Source organism: Petaurus breviceps, unplaced genomic scaffold, assembly GCF_028583685.1.
Source record: "Petaurus breviceps papuanus isolate PSGF00001 unplaced genomic scaffold, PetGlider_PUasm1.0 229, whole genome shotgun sequence".
NCBI lineage: Eukaryota > Metazoa > Chordata > Mammalia > Diprotodontia > Petauridae > Petaurus > Petaurus breviceps.
This window is the reverse complement of record NW_027185903.1, coordinates 38,035,221-38,054,628: the sequence shown is the minus strand read 5'-3', so window position 1 is coordinate 38,054,628 and position 19,408 is coordinate 38,035,221. Positions and strand designations below refer to the sequence as shown.

The 19,408-nt window shown below is 40.1% G+C and overlaps 1 protein-coding gene across 5 annotated transcripts in view; it reads right to left on the bottom strand.

Annotated features, from left to right (window-relative positions):
* PLPP1 (phospholipid phosphatase 1) overlaps positions 1-19,194 on the bottom strand; it is a 131,536-nt gene extending 112,342 nt beyond the window's left edge. For 2 of the 5 annotated variants that reach the window (XM_069096509.1, XM_069096510.1), the window contains exon 1: positions 18,231-18,249. In XM_069096509.1, coding sequence (XP_068952610.1) covers positions 18,231-18,234 — 4 coding nt within the window. In that variant the 5' untranslated portion in view covers positions 18,235-18,249. Of the gene's footprint in view, positions 1-18,230; positions 18,250-18,745 lie in introns of those variants that run through there. The other 3 variants (XM_069096513.1, XM_069096511.1, XM_069096512.1) reach the window with 3 other exon arrangements.
* Between the last annotated feature and the right edge of the window lie 214 nt (positions 19,195-19,408).

Sequence of the window (19,408 nt, the reverse complement as noted above, 5' to 3'; positions counted from 1 at the left end):
AGAAAGAAAGAAAGAAAGAAAGAAAGAAAGAAAGAAAGAAAGAAAGAGAAAGAATTCTTCTTAATATTACTTTCAAGCTCTCTAATGCTCACCTATTTTGGTAGATTCATTCCATCTGTTGCCCCACAAGAGCCTTTGAGCTTAAAAAAAACAAACAAACCTTTCTTTACTTAGTTTTAAGTGTTAACTGAATAAATAAGGTATTATATGTTGTACATAAAGAAAAAAAACTACCAGGATCTATAACACTCGCATAACGAGTGACCACCACCCTCTACCCCCTGAAGCAGTCAAGTAGACCTCAATAGGGAGCTATTTTGGGGGAATTTTAGAAGACAAAATGGATAGTACTAGGAATTATTCTTAAAATGTAAACTAATAGTTGACACACCACAGCCTGACCAGTTACTATCTAATATCATGGTTCCTCTTCAGCTGGTATCAATGATAACTTTTCACCAAGGTAGCAAGGTTCATTCTACTTGAGAACAAGAAGATCTTGGCATATACAAAATCAAACTGTTTCAAGGTGAATGCTAAGAAAAGATTAGGAAAAAAAAGTTGGCATATATTTAAACTCAGAAACAAGAAACTGCCTCAGCATTCATCACCCTTTGTCAGTCAAACATCTCATGTGACAGATCTTGGCCTAACCAAATCAAATGTCAAAAAAAAAAAAAAAGGAAGCAGATGTAACCATTTTAAAATGAACCATTCATTTTTACTGGATATCACACCCTCCAAAAGGCTCAGGAATTATACACTCTTTCCGAGCAGTGACAATTGTGGACTAAATACATCTGATGGTATCATCTTCTAAAAACAGCTTGCCAAGAATGACTGTGAACTCTGTAAGTATGACATGAAATCACCTTAAACCATGGACAAGCACAAAGGTCTTCAGACTCACCGAGTACGGCTTAAAGGGAAGATTCCATAAAAGTTTTGTCATGTCAAGAAACAAGATCCTTAACAAACCCAGGTGAAACCAAAAAGAATTAACATACAGTCCATCACACCTTATTATATAAGAACTCAGAGAACTCCTGAGTTAGGCAAAGTAAACAGAGTGTCTTCCTTTAACCAGATACCAGTTTCCACAGCAACAATTACCCACAGGTAAAGATTTCCAACTCCACTCCTTTTCCAAACTTCAAAAAAGCAATGTCACAATTGCCGAAGTCAAGACAACTGGCGAAGTTAGTTTTGTATCAGATGACCTGATTTTATAGAACAGTATGCTGCACCTGCCCTACTTTCCTTTGTCGTTTAGTCAATCAATCAGGTCTGACTCTTTGTGACCCCATCTGGGGTTTTCTTGACAAAGATACTGGAGTCGTTTTCCATCTCCAGTTCATTTTACAGAAGAGGAAAGTGAAGCAAACAGGGTTAAGTGACATGGCCAGGTCCATAGCTAACCAAGTGTCTGAACTCAGATTCTCCTGACTCTATCCACTGCACCACCTCACTGCCTCAACTATTTTGCTTCCTTCTTTCCATAAAATTCTTTTTTCCATTTGTGGACCAGTCTCCATTTGGTCTCAAATGAACATGTAGACAAGAACCAAAATTAACAAAAAAATATTTTAAGATAAAAATCTCATAGTTAAAGCAGCAGTCATCAAAACTACTTGGTACTGGCTTAGGAATGGAGGAGTGGATCAAGGGAATAGATTAGGCACACGAGATTCAGAAGTCAACGACTACAGTAATGTATTGTTTGATAAACCCCCAGACCCTGGTTTTTGGGATAAGAACTCACTATTTGACAAAAACTGCTGGGAAAACTGGAATATAGTATGGCAGAGACTGGACACAGACCATTATCTAACACCATATACCAAAATCAAGTCTAAATGGGTTCATGATCTAGGTATAAAGGTTGATACTGTAAGCAGTCTGCTAAAACAAGGAATAGTTTACCTATCAGACTTGTGGAGAGGGAATGACTTTATGACGAAACAGGAATTAGAGAACATTATAAAATGTAAAATGGATAATTTTGACTACATGAAATTGAAAAGTTTCTGTACAAATAAAGCCAATGTAACCAAGATTAGGAGGGAGGTGGGAAAATGGGAAAGAATCTTTACAACCTATGTCTCTGACAAAGGACTCATCTCTAAAATATACAGAGAACTGAGTCAAATTTATAAGAATACAAGTCATTCCCCAATTGATAAATGGTCAAAGGATATGAACAGGCAGTTTTCAGAGAAAGAAATTAAAGCTATCTATAAGCACATGAAGAAATGCTCTAATTCACTATTGATTAGAGAAATGCAAATCAAAACAACTCTGAGGTACCACATCTCACCAGTCAGATTGGCTAAGATGACAAAACAGGAAAATGACAAATGCTGGAGAGGATGTGGGCAAACGGGAACACTAATGCATTGTTGGTGGAGTTGTGAACTGATCCAGCCTTTCTGGAAAGCAATCTGGAACTATGCCCAAAGGGCTATAAATACTTTCATACCCTTTGATCCAGCAATACCACTCCTAGGGTTATATCCCAAAGAGATCATAGAAATGGGAGAAAGACCCATATGTACAAAAATGTTTATAGCAGCTCTTTTTGTTGTGGCAAAGAATTGGAAATTAAGGGGTGTCCATCAATTGGGGAATGGCTGAACAAGTTGTGGTATATGCATGTTATGGAATATTATTGCACTATAAGAAACGGGGAGCAGGCGGTCTTCATATTTACCTGGAGAGGCTTAAAAGAACTGATGCTGAGTGAGATGAGTAGAACCAGGAGGAATTTGTACACAATTACAGACACAACGTATGTGTGATGACCAACTTTGATAGACTGGACTCTTCTCAACAATGCAGGGATATAAGTCAATCCCAAAAGACGCATGATGGAGAGAAATGTGTGCATCCAGAGAAAGAACTAGAAAGAACTAAATTTATATCCAGGTGGAAGCAAAATACCTGATCTTTTTTGTTCTCTTATTTGATTTTATGTCCTCTTTACCATTTTTCATTCCAGCTGGTACAATCCATCCTTATAACCTGACCATTGTATAATGTCAAAGTACTTACAGATCCTATACTTGATTATAAGACGCCATGGGGGGGAGGGGAAGGAGGGGGACAAAATGTGAAATTCAAGGAATTGTGGAATTGAATTCTGTAAACTAAAAGGAAACAAACAAATTAATAAATTAAAAATTGAATTAAAAAAATAATAAAATACTTTAAAAATGAAAAAAAAATCTCATAGTTACACTGGCACATTACAAATTTTAAAAGGGATATATAAGTACTTTAAAAAAAATTACTTTAACAGATGCAGATGTGTGTAATGGGTATAGGGAGCTAGCATCAGAAGTCCTGGATTGAGCGCCACCTCTGACCTATAAGGCTCATAGCAAATCTCTAAGTGCCCTTCAGGCAACTCAGGTGCTGATACTGGTAGTTTCCTCAGGGATTCCCCATACCAATAAAATCATAGGTCATAGGTCACAGGTCACAGATCACAAACACACACACAATTCTCTAACTACCCTATCTGAATGCAGAGTTCTGGAAAGAGACTTCAGGAGACATCTAGTTGAACCCCCTCATTTTTTTTCAGAAGAGAACTGGGGCCAAGGGCATTAAATGGGCTGCTCAAAGGTAAGGTAAAGTAAGTCACAAGGCGAAAATTTTAGCTCTAGCCCTGACTCCAGAGCCAATGCTCTTTCCAGGGGACCCAGCTGCCCCACAACAAAGTAATTTAGATATTCCAAAACTTAGCATTATTTGTACATAAGGATAAATCAGTAGTGTCCATCAAAAAACTTGCATGCAAGGGGCGGCCAGGTAGCACAGCAAGTAAGAGCACCGGCTCCAGTGTTGAAAAGACCTGGAGATCGAATCCCAGGCTCAGACACTTAGCACCCACCCAGAAACACCGTGTAACCTTGAGCAAGTTACTTAACCCCAAATGCTTAGGGGTGGCCAGGTGGCTCAGCGAGTAAGAGCACCGGCTCCAGTGTCGGGATGACCTGGATCAAATCCGGGCTCAGATACTCAGCACCACACCCAGAAATAATAACTGACCGTGTAACCTTGAGCAAGTTACTTAACCCCAATTGCTTTAAAAAAAAAAAAAACCTTGCTTGCAAATTCTTCCTAAGATGTTTGTACTTGTTTTATTTAAATGTCTAAATACTGACTATCTTATGAATGTTTTCTAATGGATTCTATTTACACTGGCTTTCCATCTGCACTATTAATTCTTCAATGGACTGATAATTTTATCATGGATGTGGATCCAGTCTTGTCCATGTCATAAATTGATAGCAGCAAGTGACCTTAGAGGTCAATCCAAGTTACCTTTACAGATGAGAAAACTGGGGCCTAAACAAGTTAAATGACTTATACTGGTTCACAAGGTAAGTTAAGTGTAGCCCATGTCTTCTAACTGCAAAGTTTACTTTATACTGTGCCATATTGCCTCGAGAAAAAGATCTCCCCAAATAACAGGACCCTTCCTTTATGACTTTTTCTCATGTTTCAGTACAAAATAGGGCAACCCACAGACTAAAAAATTGTTAAGTACGCTAATAATTCAGTTGAAAGATTTTTTTTTTGTATAAGACTGAGTCCATTGTAAGTAGATCTACTAAAATCATAGTTTTAACATGTCAACTTGTCAAAGTGCACAACACAATCTATATTACATGATATATACATTCATCTACACACATAAAAGTTTTCTTGTAATACAGTTTCAAAATCCCTGAAAACAGGCAAATTAAGCCAATAATGCCTCTTTTCCATTCTTTATAACAAGCTACAATATTATGGTAGACAGAAAGAAGGTTCTCTACTTTTATTTTCTAGTCTAAATAATCTTGAGATTGAGAAACTAAGCACCTTGGAGATAAGCAAAGGAATAGAGAAGTAGTTTGAAGGAGAAAGAGCTCTGAATTTGAAGCCAGGAAAGACATTTGAATTCAGTCACTGACCCCTTACACCTCTGTGATCATGAGCAAATCTCTCAACCTCTCAGCCCCTTTTCCTCAATCTCTCTTAACCCCTTTTCCTCATCTATAAAATGAAGATATAAAAGCACTTACCTCACAGGTCTGCGGTGATTACCAAATGAAAAAAAGTATACTTTTGGACACCTTAAAGCACTATGTAAATGTTAGCAAATAATATCAGGACAATTTATGTTATCTATTTATTATCAGTGCATACCTGTGCACCAAAATGTTAACCAAAAATTATTCTTTAATATTCTCTTTTTCTAACACTAATCCAGTAACAAACTTTAAGGAAAATAAAGAACTGTCTAGGCAATGTAACCAGTTTTCTGGATTAAAAATTCATTAATTCATTGCTGTCAGTACTGAATAAGGTAACTACGTTCACATGTCTTGAAATGAATACCACCACAGATCCAAGCTGATGTGTTTCAATTCTATGTACAACAAATATTTTAAGTACATACTCTGGGAAATGGACTATGAGTCAAATCACCATCATTTGAAGATAATGCTATAGTTTACAGTTAAGACTTTACAATGCTAGCTAAATGTGTAGCAAAGTGTGTTAAACATGTACGTTTCAAAACTTGAACATCTGTCACTGTTTTTTATTCCTAGTCCAAAATTCAGGTATTATTCACCATACCAGACTATCCTTCAAATGGCTTAAATAATTAAGCCTCATAAAATAAGTCTAGATCTGAAGAGAGCAAGTCAAGATGCTCCCTTTCCACATTTTATTCCCCCTCCCCCTGCCTCTCTGCCTCTCCCACCCTTTCCCTAACAACAACAAAAAAGGAAAAGAAAGAGTCCTTGTAATTAGCACCCCCAGAACCCTTCAGATTAGAAGTTCTTTTGAGAGGGTGAGAGAGGGAGACACAAATAGAATACTATAGTGAGAGTCTCTATAACTCCCTAATTATGGCATATGCTGCTGCAGGACTGAACCTGATTGTAAATTTCCCTCCCCAATCCTGCCACCTAACTTACAGCAGAAAGCCAACAACAACAATGTTGCAAGTTCATTTCAGTAAGAGCTGAAGCCACATGTAGACACTCTGACCACTGGGTCATAATTCTGGTCAAGGAAAATCTGGGAGTTACTGACTTCAGCTGTCACCTTTTCTCTCCTTAATAAAAGGATAAAGGTAAAACAACTCCTACTTTTCATCTAAGTGTTACACGACTACATCCTAAACTGTCTAAAAGATAATAAATGTGAGAACCTTAATGCCAAAGGGGACAAAAAAGGGAAAGAGATTTAATAATGATTCGTAAGTGTATAAATGTGAGCTATTATTCGTGACAGGGCACATAATTCCAGAAAAGGAGTGTTTATATTTCTTAAAATTCACAGAGGGTAAAAAAATACAGGTCTCTGAAAAGTTTCCATGGTCTATTCTGGCAAGGAAAACTTAGTAAAAGCTCAACTGTATGAAACAAAGTTAGAGCCAAATTTTAAAAGAGACTTTCTCTTTTCAAGCCTCAGATTTTGGCTTCAGAGGCTGTGGACGAAAATGCATATGTTTAAGGAAAGGAAAAGTTCACCTGCCTCACAACAGGTCCTCTCAAGGAAGCTCCCCCTTCCCTCTCATTTACACACACAAAAAAACTTATTTACAGAGGAAGAAAACAAATCCACAGTTAGAGCTCAGTAGCCCCAACACCAGTTCAATAGAGCTCATTTGATTGTCCACATTGATTTAAGTTGAAAAAATAATAATAATAAATCATCACTGTGAGCCCTGCCAGCATAGCATTAATTCATCAGGCAGGAAAGATGGAGATTCACCTTGACTGCTAAGAAGCTAATAATTCTGCTTATATGAACAGATGAAAAAAAAAAAACCAGCCCAGCCTGAGGTAAAAATAGTACTAGGACCCAAACTCTATTATTAGCTACTTACATGGTAATTCAATTATAGAACTAAGCTGACAAGTAGATCTGCCCTAAATTAGCTAGTTGTCAGAAGAGGAAACATTTGGTCATGGGTGCCTTGGTATAGTGAAAAGAGTAAGCAGAGATGGGAGAGCTCTGAGTTCAAATCAAACCTCAAATCATTTACTAGTTGTGTAACTCTGGGCAAGTAACTTCACCTAACTCTGAACCTCAGATACTGTGAGACTCATATGAGATAATGTCTGCAGGGTGCTCTATAAACCTAGAAATGTCAGCTATTATTGTTAGAAGGAAGAATGATATAATGGAAAAATACGAGACTAGGAATCCAAAGTCTATTCCATTTATTCCCAGCTCAGCCACTAATTAATTATATGATCTTCAAGCTCATTTAAGCTCTCTGAGCCTCAGTTTTCTTCTATAAATCATAAATATTTGCCAATCCTATTCACCCAGTTGGTCCAAGAAAAGGATTAAATCAAAGGACCTAGTTCTAATCTTTAAACTAAATTTGTAGCTCTAAAGCCATGATCTCTTGAAAACACATCAACTCTATGGAATATGTTACCTATCAGACTAATGGACAGAAGAAGAATCTATGAATAAACAAGAAAGAGAGAGCATTGTGAAATGTAAAATGGATAATTTTGAGTACATTAAGCTGAAAAGGTTTTGTACAAATAAAACCAATATAGCCAAAATCAGAAGGAAAGCAGAAAACTGGGGAGGGAGGGAGGAAATTTATAGACAGTTTCTCAGATAAAGGTCTCATATCTCAAATATATAGAGCACTTTGTCAAACTTATAAAACTATGGGTCATTCCTCAATTGATAAATAGTCCAGGGTTATGAACATGCAGTTTTTCAATGGAGAAATCAAAACTATATATAGTCATAGGAAAAAGTGCTCAAAATCATTATTGATTAGAGAAATGCAAATTAAAACAACTCTGAGATATCATCTCACACCTATCAGATTGGCTAAAATGATAAAAAGGGAAAATGACAAATGTTGGAGATGTGGAAAAACTGGGAACTGAACCAATCCAACCATTTTGGAGAGAAATCTGGAATTATCCCCAATGTGTTACAAAACTGTGTATATCCAGCCCGGCTAGGTGGTGCAGTGAGTAAAGCATGGCCCCAGAGTCAGGAGTCAGGAGGACCCCGAGTTCGGTTCTGGCCTCAGACACTTAACACTCACACACACAAAAACACTAGTCATGTAACCTTGGGCAAGTTACTTAACCCCAATTGCCCTCCAAAAGGCCAAAAAAAAAAAAAAACTGGGTATATCCCTTGATCCAGCATTACCATTTTTAGGTCTGTTTCCCAAGGTGATCAGGAAAAAAGGGAAAAGAATCTACACGTTTTAAAATATTTATAGTACCTATCTTTGCTGTGGTAAAGATCTGGAAATTGAGGAGATGCCCATCAATTAGAGAATGGATAAACAAGTTGTAATATATGATTGTGACAGAATAATACTGTGCTGTAAGAAATGATGATCTAGTTGATTTTAGAAAAGCATTGGAAAGATTTGCATGTAATAATGAAAAGGGAAGCGAGAACAGACCAAGAGAACATTGTACACAGTAAGAGCAATACTATTCTAAGAATAATTGTGACCAAGTATTGTAAATACTCAAATCAACTACAAAGGACCTATGAAGGACGATGCTAGGTATCTCCAGAGAAGGAACTGATAAACAGAAACATGCAGTGTGGTTTCACATACAATTACAATTCTGCGTCAGATGGTGGCCTTCACTAGTGTGTAGTGAGGAGGGAGGGAGAGAGGGAGACAGTTTGGACCTTAAAATGTAACCAAAAAAAAGTTAAATTTTAAAAAACCCAACACATCACCTCAGTCACCTTCCCACCCAATATATCACAATTCCTTCCCTCTGTGACATCCCTGACAAGAGGTAAACAATACTCTACGTAAACATTTCCACTAAGAGAAAAGTTCAAAGACTCAAAGTAACCCATTCTGGTTTTGAAACAAATTCTTTCTGAAAGGTAGCTGAATTCTTTGTCCCAGGGCCAAAAAGAATGATCTAATTCTTCTCCAGATAAGACCCCTTTAACAATTTGAAGATACTTAATCCTACCTCCCTAAAATATGTTCCTTTTTCAGGCTAACCAACTACTTACAATTCCTTCATCCATTCTTTAAAAGACAGTGCTCCAGATTCTGGTCACTAGTCCTAATTTACTTGTTTGTGGTCAGTCAATAAACATTTATAAAGCCAGCTACTATGTTCCAGGCATTGTCTTAAACACAGGGGATACAAAAAAGCAAAAGACAGCCCCTGTTCTCAAAGAATTATAGTCTAATTAGGAGAAAACATACAAACAAGTTATATATAGCATAATTCATCAACAAAGAATCAAGAAGTCAGGAAAGACTTTCTGTAGAAAGTGTGATTTTAGCTAGAGTTTAGAGGAAGCCAGAAGACAGAAATGCAAAGAGAAAGCATTCCAGGAACAAAAGATGGACAGAGAAAATGTCCTTAGTGGGGAGATGGAATGTCATTCCAGGGACACCAAGGAGGCTAGTGTTCCTGGGTCTGAGAGTATGGAGGGAGGTACCGTGTTTCCCCGATAATAAGACCTATCCCGAAAATAAGCCCTCCCCTTACTGTGTAAGATTCCTCTAAAATAAGCCCTCCCCCAAAAATAAGCCCTATTGAGATTGCTACTGTAGTGAAGGTGATCCCCTGCGCTACATGCTACATTACGGTACCCTCTGTATGCACCGTCCCCCCCCCCTGAAACGCACGCCACGCTCTGAGCTGCATCCAATCAGAGCTGCAGCAGTGAGCACGTCATCCTGTTCTTCCCCAGTGATTTGCTTGCTGGCGCCATTGAGAGCAGTGCCTCGGAGGAGGGCTGAGGCAGGACAACATAAGCCCTCCCCTGAAAATAAGCCCTCTGGTGTTTTTCTTTCCAAAAAAATTTAATAAGACAGCGTCTTATTATCGGGGAAACACGGGTATAAGGTGTAAGAAGATTGGAAAGAGGGAGAGACAGGTTTGAAGAGCTTTGAATGTCACAGGTTATAAAGAGTTTTGAATGCCAAACAAAGAATTTTATATTTGAACTTGGAGGTGATAAGAGAACCATCCAAAAGTTTATAGAGAGGTGGGGGATGTGGGAATGGGAGCATGGAGTTAGGCCAGACCTGCACTTTAGGAAAGAAGGATGGCCCAGAATTTGGAGAAAGACTTGTGGAAGAGAGACCAAACAGCAAGCTACAGCAATAGTCTAGGTGTGATGGGATGAGGTCCTACACCAGGATGATGGCAGTGACAGATGAGTAAGGGAAGACATGCAAGAGATGTTACAAAGGTAAAATCAACAGGCCTTGGCAACAGATTAGATATGGGTAGGAAAGATGTGATCTGACTAGGGCTAAGTACATATTTTCCTTGTTCTAGACGTGACATTCAGCCTATAATCAAATTAGCATTGCTGGTATCCACCTGCATCCTTGTGATGTTTTTATACAGCATTAGCAGTTAATTGAAATCCCTAAGCTCTTTTTCACATTAGGCTGGCTCTCCCCCATCCTTAACCTACACACTTAATATTAAACCTAAATGCTAGACACTACTAAAGTTAACAACAAGTTTCAGCTATCATTCAAGCCTGTAAATATCTTCTTGTGTCTTGGTTCTTTGCACAATATACTAGCTATTTATTTTTGCACAATATACTAGCTGTTAATTTTCTGTCACCTACAAATTTGATAAGCACATTTTCTAAAGACTTCATTCAATTCACTGACGAAAGTGCTGAACGACGCAGGTTCAAGGACATAAGCCAAGCAGAACACATCAGACACTTTTCCCCATGACTGGTTGGAGTTTCTATTTAAGTGTTTTGTCCAGACTAGTGATTTTAGAGTGGGAAACTCCCATTGTGGAAATTCCTTCCACTAATGCAGATCAACAATTAAATCAATACTATTCAGGTAAGGTTGTTTAATGAGCTGCAAATGCATCTAACTACATCATGTTCAAAAGGTTCTCAGGAGAAACTTAAATACCTCGATACAATCCAGATACACTGTCTTTAACAGACCTGTCAACACGGAGCGGATCTATGCTGAATAAGTATATATGGTAGGGAGAGTACAACCGAAAAAACATATTTCCCTTGTAGACAAAGAGGGATGGTTGTATACTAATGTCACAGTCGTTTTCCAAATGAGAAGACCAAAGAGTCACAAACTTGAGAGTCAGAAGACACCTTATGCCACTGTCTATCAAAATAACAAAAACTGGAGGGAAGTGAGAAAATAAGTACAGTGATCAACTGCTAGTGGAATCATGAACTGGTCCAACCACTGTGAAGAGCATTTAGGAGCTATGTCCACCAGTTTTTTTAAAAGAATACCAAAAATAAATATTTTTTCATAGAGGAGAAAGAATGATGAAGCAGTCAACACATTTATTAAGTGCTCTAGAAATAGGTCTGTGTAATGGTAATGTAATTTTGAATTTGAAGATCCCTTTGTGTTGGCAAAAGTAGCTGGTACTTACTTAGCACTTAGTAACTAACTGATCAAGCCTCTATTGGGGAAACAGAAGGCATGAACTCCTGTCCCCTTGTTACTGACTTAACAGGAAGTTGGCTGAGGGAAGTGAAGTAGGTAATGCTGTGTATATAGGAGGGGCCCCAGAGAGGCATAGTCAGAATTTCCTTGAGACCAAGATCTGGTGGCAGAACAGCTACAGAAGAATGGAGAACTGAGACAGAATTTCCTGGGAGCTTGTGGTGGTGGAGCTTCTTCTGAACAAGATCCCAGGAGCCCAGGTGACTGAAGCATGACCAGGATGCTGAGATTTTGTTTGTTTGTGGCTTGGTGGAACCTTGAATTCCTTGGAGCAGAAATGGTGAAGGAGCTGACATGGACCAGACCCTGTGAATGCCAGTGTGGAGCAGGACCTCACCAGACAGCTGGTCAAGGAACTGGGAGCTGTCTGCCATTGAATCCAGGTAGAATCTAGGACCATGGAAGGGGATCCAGGGAATCTGAGAACAGGTCCCAAGTCAAGATGAAGAAAAGATCTCTCCTTGGGTACTGAGTAATTATGGAATTATAGTTTACTAGTGACCTTAAGGGTGGAGGGTTTTGTGTATGATACTTAGTAAGACTTTGCTGAATAAGTGACTGAGTGTACTTTGAGTACTTTGACTATTGTGACTGATTAGTGACTGAGTTAATCAAGACTTTGCCCCAAGAGTGGAAGACTTTGGCTGTGTACTTTGATACTACTGATAAGTGACTGATTGAATTAACTTAAGAGTGACTATTTTGTGACTGACTGAATTAACGAGTGACTATTTCACTTGAGACTATGTTGTTAATATTATATTGTGATTTTCTGTGATAAGTTGAAATATGGTGAATGCTGTATTTTGAATTATGCTGTACCTTGATTTTCCATGGATGTTTTGCTTTTGTTATGGAACAGAGTGATCACTATACTGAGTAATCAGAACCTTAAAAAAGCTGTTCACAGTAGTTCTTCTGGAAAGCTTCTGTGCATGGCATTAGAGTCTGAAAAAGTTAAAAATGGTTTGCCCACAGTCACATACCTTGTGGTCACTTTAAATACAAAGTTCTTTCTACCACTGACATATTTGTCCATAACTTAAGAGTTTACTTTGACAGGTCAAAAGGAATTAGGAAGCACAGAGGTCATCTACTCCACCCCTTTTATCTGACAGTGAGAGAAAATGAGGTCCAAGAGAAAGGACCTGACTTGCTCATGTGGGATTCAAATCCAGCTCCTCTACCTAGTAAGTAAATTCATTCGGAACTGCACACACAGCATGCTGTAGTGGAAGAAGCCCTGAAGCTTTTGCAGTCTGAGATCTGGATGCAAATCCCAGCTTTACCATACTAACTGCATAAACTGCGAGCAAGTCATTTAACCAAATTGTACTTCAATTCCCTCAGCTTAAAAACATTTACTGTTGGGGTGGCTAGGTGGCGAAGTGAATAGAGCATTGGCCCTGAAGTCAGGAGGACCTGAGTTCAAATCTGGCCTCAGACACTTGACACACTACCTGTAAGATTTTGGGCAAATCACTTAACCCCAATTATCCTCCCCCCCAAAAAAAAGGGCAAAAAAAAAACCATTTACTGTAGACCTAAATATCCCTAATTTCCACATGCTTTTACACAAGTACAAAACTCACACCAAAGCCATTAAGTAGAAAGATTTGCACATCAGAGCCTCTGAAAGCAAAATTGTGTCTTCCTACTTGAAAGAGCTTAAAAAGTAGGCATTTTTCTCAGTATTTCAATGTCCTGCACTAGAAATACAACCATGTAAGATTACTAGCAACCAAGTATTTGGGCCCTCAGTTTAAAATAGGTCCCTTTAAATAATATAGAATTATCCAAGTCAATCTAACCCATCAGTACCCAGGCCATCCAATGTGGTAATAACAGCAGCAGCAGATACAGCGCTTTCTGGTTTATAAAGTGCTTTATAAATGATCTCATTTAGCATATTGTTATGTTTATAGAATGAAATGTCTTTCATCATCTTAAAACAATTGCCAGTGTTGAACACCACTTACAAACAGCTCCAGCTGGGCCACCATGATTCAGCTGTCTTTTCTCCCTGGAGCTGGTGGCCTTTCAAGGCTATATAGTAAGGTTAGATGCTTCTGAGTCAACTTATAATCAAAACCACATATCAAAAGCCCTCACCCACTCCCTGGTTGTTCTTTTATTTTTTACCAGAACAAATCAAAAGATATATTCCCCTAATAGTCTTCCTACACCTTACACCCACCCTGCCGTATTCTTCAACCCAAAGACAGCTTCATCTCTGCCTCCTCAACCCCTGGCTTATCCTCAATTCTCAGGTCAGACCTTACCTTCACCATCCCCCAGAATTCTAGTGCCTATCCTTTGTTCACTCTCTCCAATTCATCCTATTCGCAGTCTATCTGTAACATAGCTATGTCTTTGCATGTTGCCTCCCCCAACAGACTGTGAGCGCCTCCAAAGCAGGAATCATCTTTTGCCTTCCTTCATATCCCCAGAACTCTGCATCAGGTCTGACACACAGTAGGTGCTTAATAACTGTTTCCTGTCATGCTGACACAAAATAGCTTCATGACTTTGCAAATCACTGAACATCTCAATGCCTCAGGAAATGAAGACACTAAATTTCTGACAGTTGCCAAAATGCATTGGTAAGCTTCCTCAGTAGGAGTTTCCCTACATCAAAAAAAAAAATTACGCATTTAGATTAATAAAAACAAAACTTGTGACCAGGATCATATATATTTTTCCTTGCAAATAAACTCCAAGAGACACTTTTATGGTGTGTAGTGTGCGACACAAATGAAAGAGGAAGAGACACCAAAACTAGAAGTCCAGTAACAATAGCTCTGGTAGAAGATACAGAGAAAAGGAGATTAGAAGTTTGAGTAGAACAGATCTCTGAAATGAGGAGACAAGCAAGCTCACTGTCCAGAAAGGTTCTCAGAGGCTCTAATCTTGGGTTAGGGGATTAGAGATCAGGAAAACTTAAAGAGACTAGTGAAATGTTGAAAATACCAGAGTAGGACACAAAAGTCCCCTGAACTTGCTTCAAAAAGATGACTGGGAGGCTGCCCCAGATTGGCAAGGCCTATAGCCCCTGGGCTGGATTCTCACATCTATTCCTTAGAGCTACTGAGTGACCCAATGTCTTTGAGAAATTTCATAAAACTTTTCCAGTTAGAAAAAAGTTTTGAAATAATAATTAGCATCTTTCCCCATAATTTAAAAAAAAAAATTTTTTTAACTACCTGGGTCATCTCACAGAAGTGTCAACCTCCCTAGGCCTCAGTTTCCTCATCTAGAAGATGGGAGAGTACATTTAAATTAAGTGATATTTAGATTCAGACATGGTGTAAGTGGAAAGAGTTTAGGGTCATGCAATCCCAATTAGAGCTCTGCCATTTACTAACCCATGTTACTTTGGGCAAGTCACTTAAACTTTGTGCCTCAATGTCTTCAATGAGGGTTCTACACTATGTGACATCTAAGGAACCCTCCCAGATCCAAGTCTATGGTATATTCAAAACATGACCAAAAGATACTCAAATACTCACAATGTTCCAGAGTTCTAACACTAGTGCAAGGTCACGGAAAACTTAATAAATAGAGTTTTCCCTGGTCTGATGCTAAGTCAAGTTAATGGGCAATGACAACATAAAGGACCAAAAGCAGATGGAAAGGAAGTTGTTATTGTTTTCTTGACTCTGCTAGTCATCAATAAGGATACATACTAAAAAAAAAAAAAAAGGCTATACTCCTATATGTGCTCTGAGACAACAGGTTCCTGAATAATTATCCCTACTTTGGATCCTCACTGTCTCACACCTACAATATGAGGTATTGTTCTGTCAGAACAAGATGCCTTAAAAAAAAATCCCCAAATACCTTCTCTACTACTTTCCTATTCCATTTGAGATAATTTTTTAAAAGTTTATTTACCTGTGACAGGGCAGACTTGAAAGAACTTGGAATTATTCAATGTTGCTCCTTCAGATAAAATGCTATTAAATGGTAAACAGCACACAATTTAAACATCAGACATATGTCATGTCTTTTATTCAGGATGAGCAATTTGCTCATCCTTACTTTCAGACAGGCTGATTTTTTTTGGAAGGGGGAAGGGAGGGCAATTGGAGTTAAGTGACTTGCCCAGGTCACACAGCTAGTTTTTGTGTTAATTGTCTGAGGCTGCATTTGAACTCAGGTCCTCCTGACTCCAGGGCTGGTGCTCTATTCACTGACCCACCTAGCCGCCCCCAGGCTGATTTTCTAATGCATAGTTTAAGAGTCTGGAAGCTCTGTAATGTTTATATGGCATTGTACACTGTCACACAAAACATCAACCAATGAATAGGAAGGAACAAAAGTTATTTTTTCATGGAACAAGGAATTCAACACAACAATCTTAAAATTTACCATTGTCTCCCAAGTATCTATCAAGTCCCAGTGGGTAGCAAGTTAACGTCACCACAGAAAATCTACCATGTAGCAGTTAATATACCTGGGATTTAGGAGTGGAAAACCCTACCTAACAGTTCAGTATCATACACAAAGATTACTTCTTTCAACAAGCTTAGCCCACCAGTAAAATTCTAGGACAAGAATACTATATTCAATTGAATCTAAAAGATTTTTAAGGGCCTACTAAACACAAAACAATATCATAAGAGATATGCAAAGTCATGATCCTTACCCTCCAGATTCAAAGAGCACAGATTCACATTGGAACAAATACTGTGTGATCTTTGTTAGTCATTTAAAGGAGCTAGGGGAAAAGTTGTATCATCATTAGAAAAAATTCAGAAATCATCCTGTATTTAAAAGACTGGCAGGCTGGTTTTTTATTTTGTTTTTTAAACACAATTTTCAATTGTGTACTACATAGGAAAGTTTTTAACCCCAAAATAGCTTTTCTCTTCTACCCAAAATGATTCTGGGGTTCAGAATCTCCCTGCTACTGGCCAGTTTGTTCTCTGGGAATGCACAATAATTTTAACATTAACCACAGCAAAACGCCATACAATGCATTCTGAAGCTGACACAGATAATTTTAGGATTACAGTTTACTGTTCTCTTTCATCAGTTTAGGTAATGTAGATTTAATTCTACCCCTGCACATTCTAACTGGAGCAGTTCCTGACTTCCCAGTTACAGTAATGTTCCTAATTACAGTAAAGGAAACACTTCTAGAAGATCTAGGTTCATTTACTTGTCCTTTTCTCAGAAAGTATCCATATTACTTTAAATGGTACATATAAATAATTCTGGAAACAATGGCATGCAAAACCGAGTTAGTAGCTGATCTTCGAAGTGGAAAAATGTTATTTTTCTAAAACATGCTTAATCATACTATGCTTATAAAGTGATCAAGTGAAAAGCCATCTCCAACACAATTTTAGGTTCTTGAGAACTGTTTAACATCCTACATCTGAAATCTTAGGTAGCAAATCCTTGTATTTTAATTATAAATTCCATGAAGTCATGGACCACGTCTTAATTATCTTTCTCATCTCCCTACAATGCTTTGCAGGATCAAAATATTCCATTTTAAGTGCCTTGCCCAGTGAGGAGCCAGGAATGCTGCACAACCTATCTACTTGAGTCCAAGTTGGAGATAATTCTCCTTCGAATCTTGTCATTAGCAATACTTTTATATCCCTTAAGAATGCTATCTATCCATACACACCCGAAAGCCTCAAACAGGTTTGCCTTTTCCAGATATAGAGTTCACAACATGACTGCCTTATTCCAGATGTTTTGCATTTATTCACAAGACCTCACTTACAAATAACACTTAAAAGTTTATGCCACCCACTCAACACCTTTCCATATCCCCAATCCAGCTAATTTTAGCTCTGACAGATCAACAAAGAGGAAGAGCAGGCAACCCCCCAGGAGAACATAACACTTCCACCAGGAAGGCACAACGCCCAGCCAAAGAATTTATACAGCTCCCGGTGAGCTGTCAGAGAAGAGATGGAAAGCTACCCCATGCCCAGATCTGCAAAAGAGGAGACAGCAGGTCTGGGGCACAAAGGAACCAACCACCACCTCTGTCCCTCACCCACACTTGGGGCCTGGAAACTACAACTAGACCTCAAAACTTGGTTCAGAAAATTCTAGATTTTTAGAAACAATGTCTAAGAGAGGAAATTCTTCCCAGAAATTACATGAATCCGGCCCTTCTGTTTGTTATTTGGGAGTTCCCAGAGCAGTAACTTGTCAACTGAATCTGATTAGCCAGTGATCCGTTTTCTCCAGCAAAAAAAAGGAGGGGTGAGCCCTCTGAATGACTGATCACCCTGCCTTGTCTGAGAGGAGGAGGAAGGGTGTACAAGAGGAAGTAAGAGGGAGAGGTAAAATAAGGTGATTGATTAGTGCCAAAGTGGTTGTAGCCACATCCCCTCCTTGGGATGGGAGAGGCAGGTAGTAGAAGGAAGGTTTATAGATGAGAGGACAGACTTCAGAGTAAGAGCCAGAGGCCAGGGATACAGGGCAGAAGGTATTTACAAGCACTGAAGCAGCAAGGGTCCCACACACACAGAAGCTGCGGCAGAGAAGCTATGAGTTACTCAGACACACAAGTATGCCCATGTTACCCGCATTCTAAAATGCATGCAATACATTTACACACTCCCCAATAAGAGAATTCATACTTAACACCTCCCAAAGCACACATCCTGATGCACGAGGAAGCCCACACTCACCCGCATCCTAAAATGCATGCAACACATTTTACACACTCCGCAACGCACATACCCACCCATCTCGATATACGAGGGCGCGCACGCGCACGTACACACGCACCCGCATCCTGAAACGCATGCTATACATTTACACACTCCCCAACACAAGAATTCATACTTAACACCTCCCAAAAATACACACACACGCCCATCCCGATGCACGATGTATGCCCGCACAGAGACAAGCAAACACATGCATCTGCAGCCTAAAAAGCATTCAATCCATTTACGCATCCCCCAACAGGAGTTCGTACTTAACACATCCTAATACACATACACGCACGCCCATCCCAAAGCACGAAGGAGCGCGCACACACACGCACACACACGCATCCGCATCCTAAAATGCATGCAACTCATTTGCACAGTCGCCAACAAAGGAGTTCATACTTCACATTTCCTAACACACACGCCCATCTAGGGCACGCACACGCTCCCGCCCCGCCGCAGGACAAGCTAAGCTGAACTGGAGCAGCACACACAGGGGGCACAGCCGGCCGGAGGAGGTGGGCTGGAGCCAGCATATACATACCCAGAAACAAGCAGACCATGTCCAGGGCCACGAACGGCAAGCGGGTCTTATCGAACATGGTCTCAGGTCCCGGAGCGGCCGCACGACGGGGCGGCCAGGAGGGACGGGAAGCAGCGCGATCGGCAGCGCCGGGCAAACACCAGATTTCGCGGGTCCGGGCCGGGGACTGAAGGCGACCCGCGAGTGACGGCTCCTCCCGGGGACAGGGCCAGCGCTTTGCACCAAAGCAATGGCGCCTTGAGAGCCCAGAGTCCCGCCGCCAGCCCGGGCCGCGCTCAGCCTGAAGGAGCTCGAACTCACCGCCTCCGCACAGCCCACCCTCCCGAGCGATCTACCGCGGGCCCAGCGCCTGGGCTCCCCCTTTAAGGATGGGAAGCCGCGGGGAGGAGAAAGGCGGCTCCGGCCCCTCCCTCTCTCCCTCCCTCCCGCTAGCCCCGAACGGCGCCTGTGCACTTAAACTAGGACTCGGGCCATCCAGGAGGGGCGGGGCGGCCGGCACGCAGAGGAGAAGGGGAGGGCCGAGAACTTGGGAGGGGGCGGGACGAAGGGGAGCTGGCCAATCAGTGCAGGCTCCTCCCCTCCACTTGCTTCCGTCCCATTTGACAGAGTACTGATCGTCTGACGTAAGGAGAAGGGGTTGGGCTGTTCGTTTCGGCTGGTGTG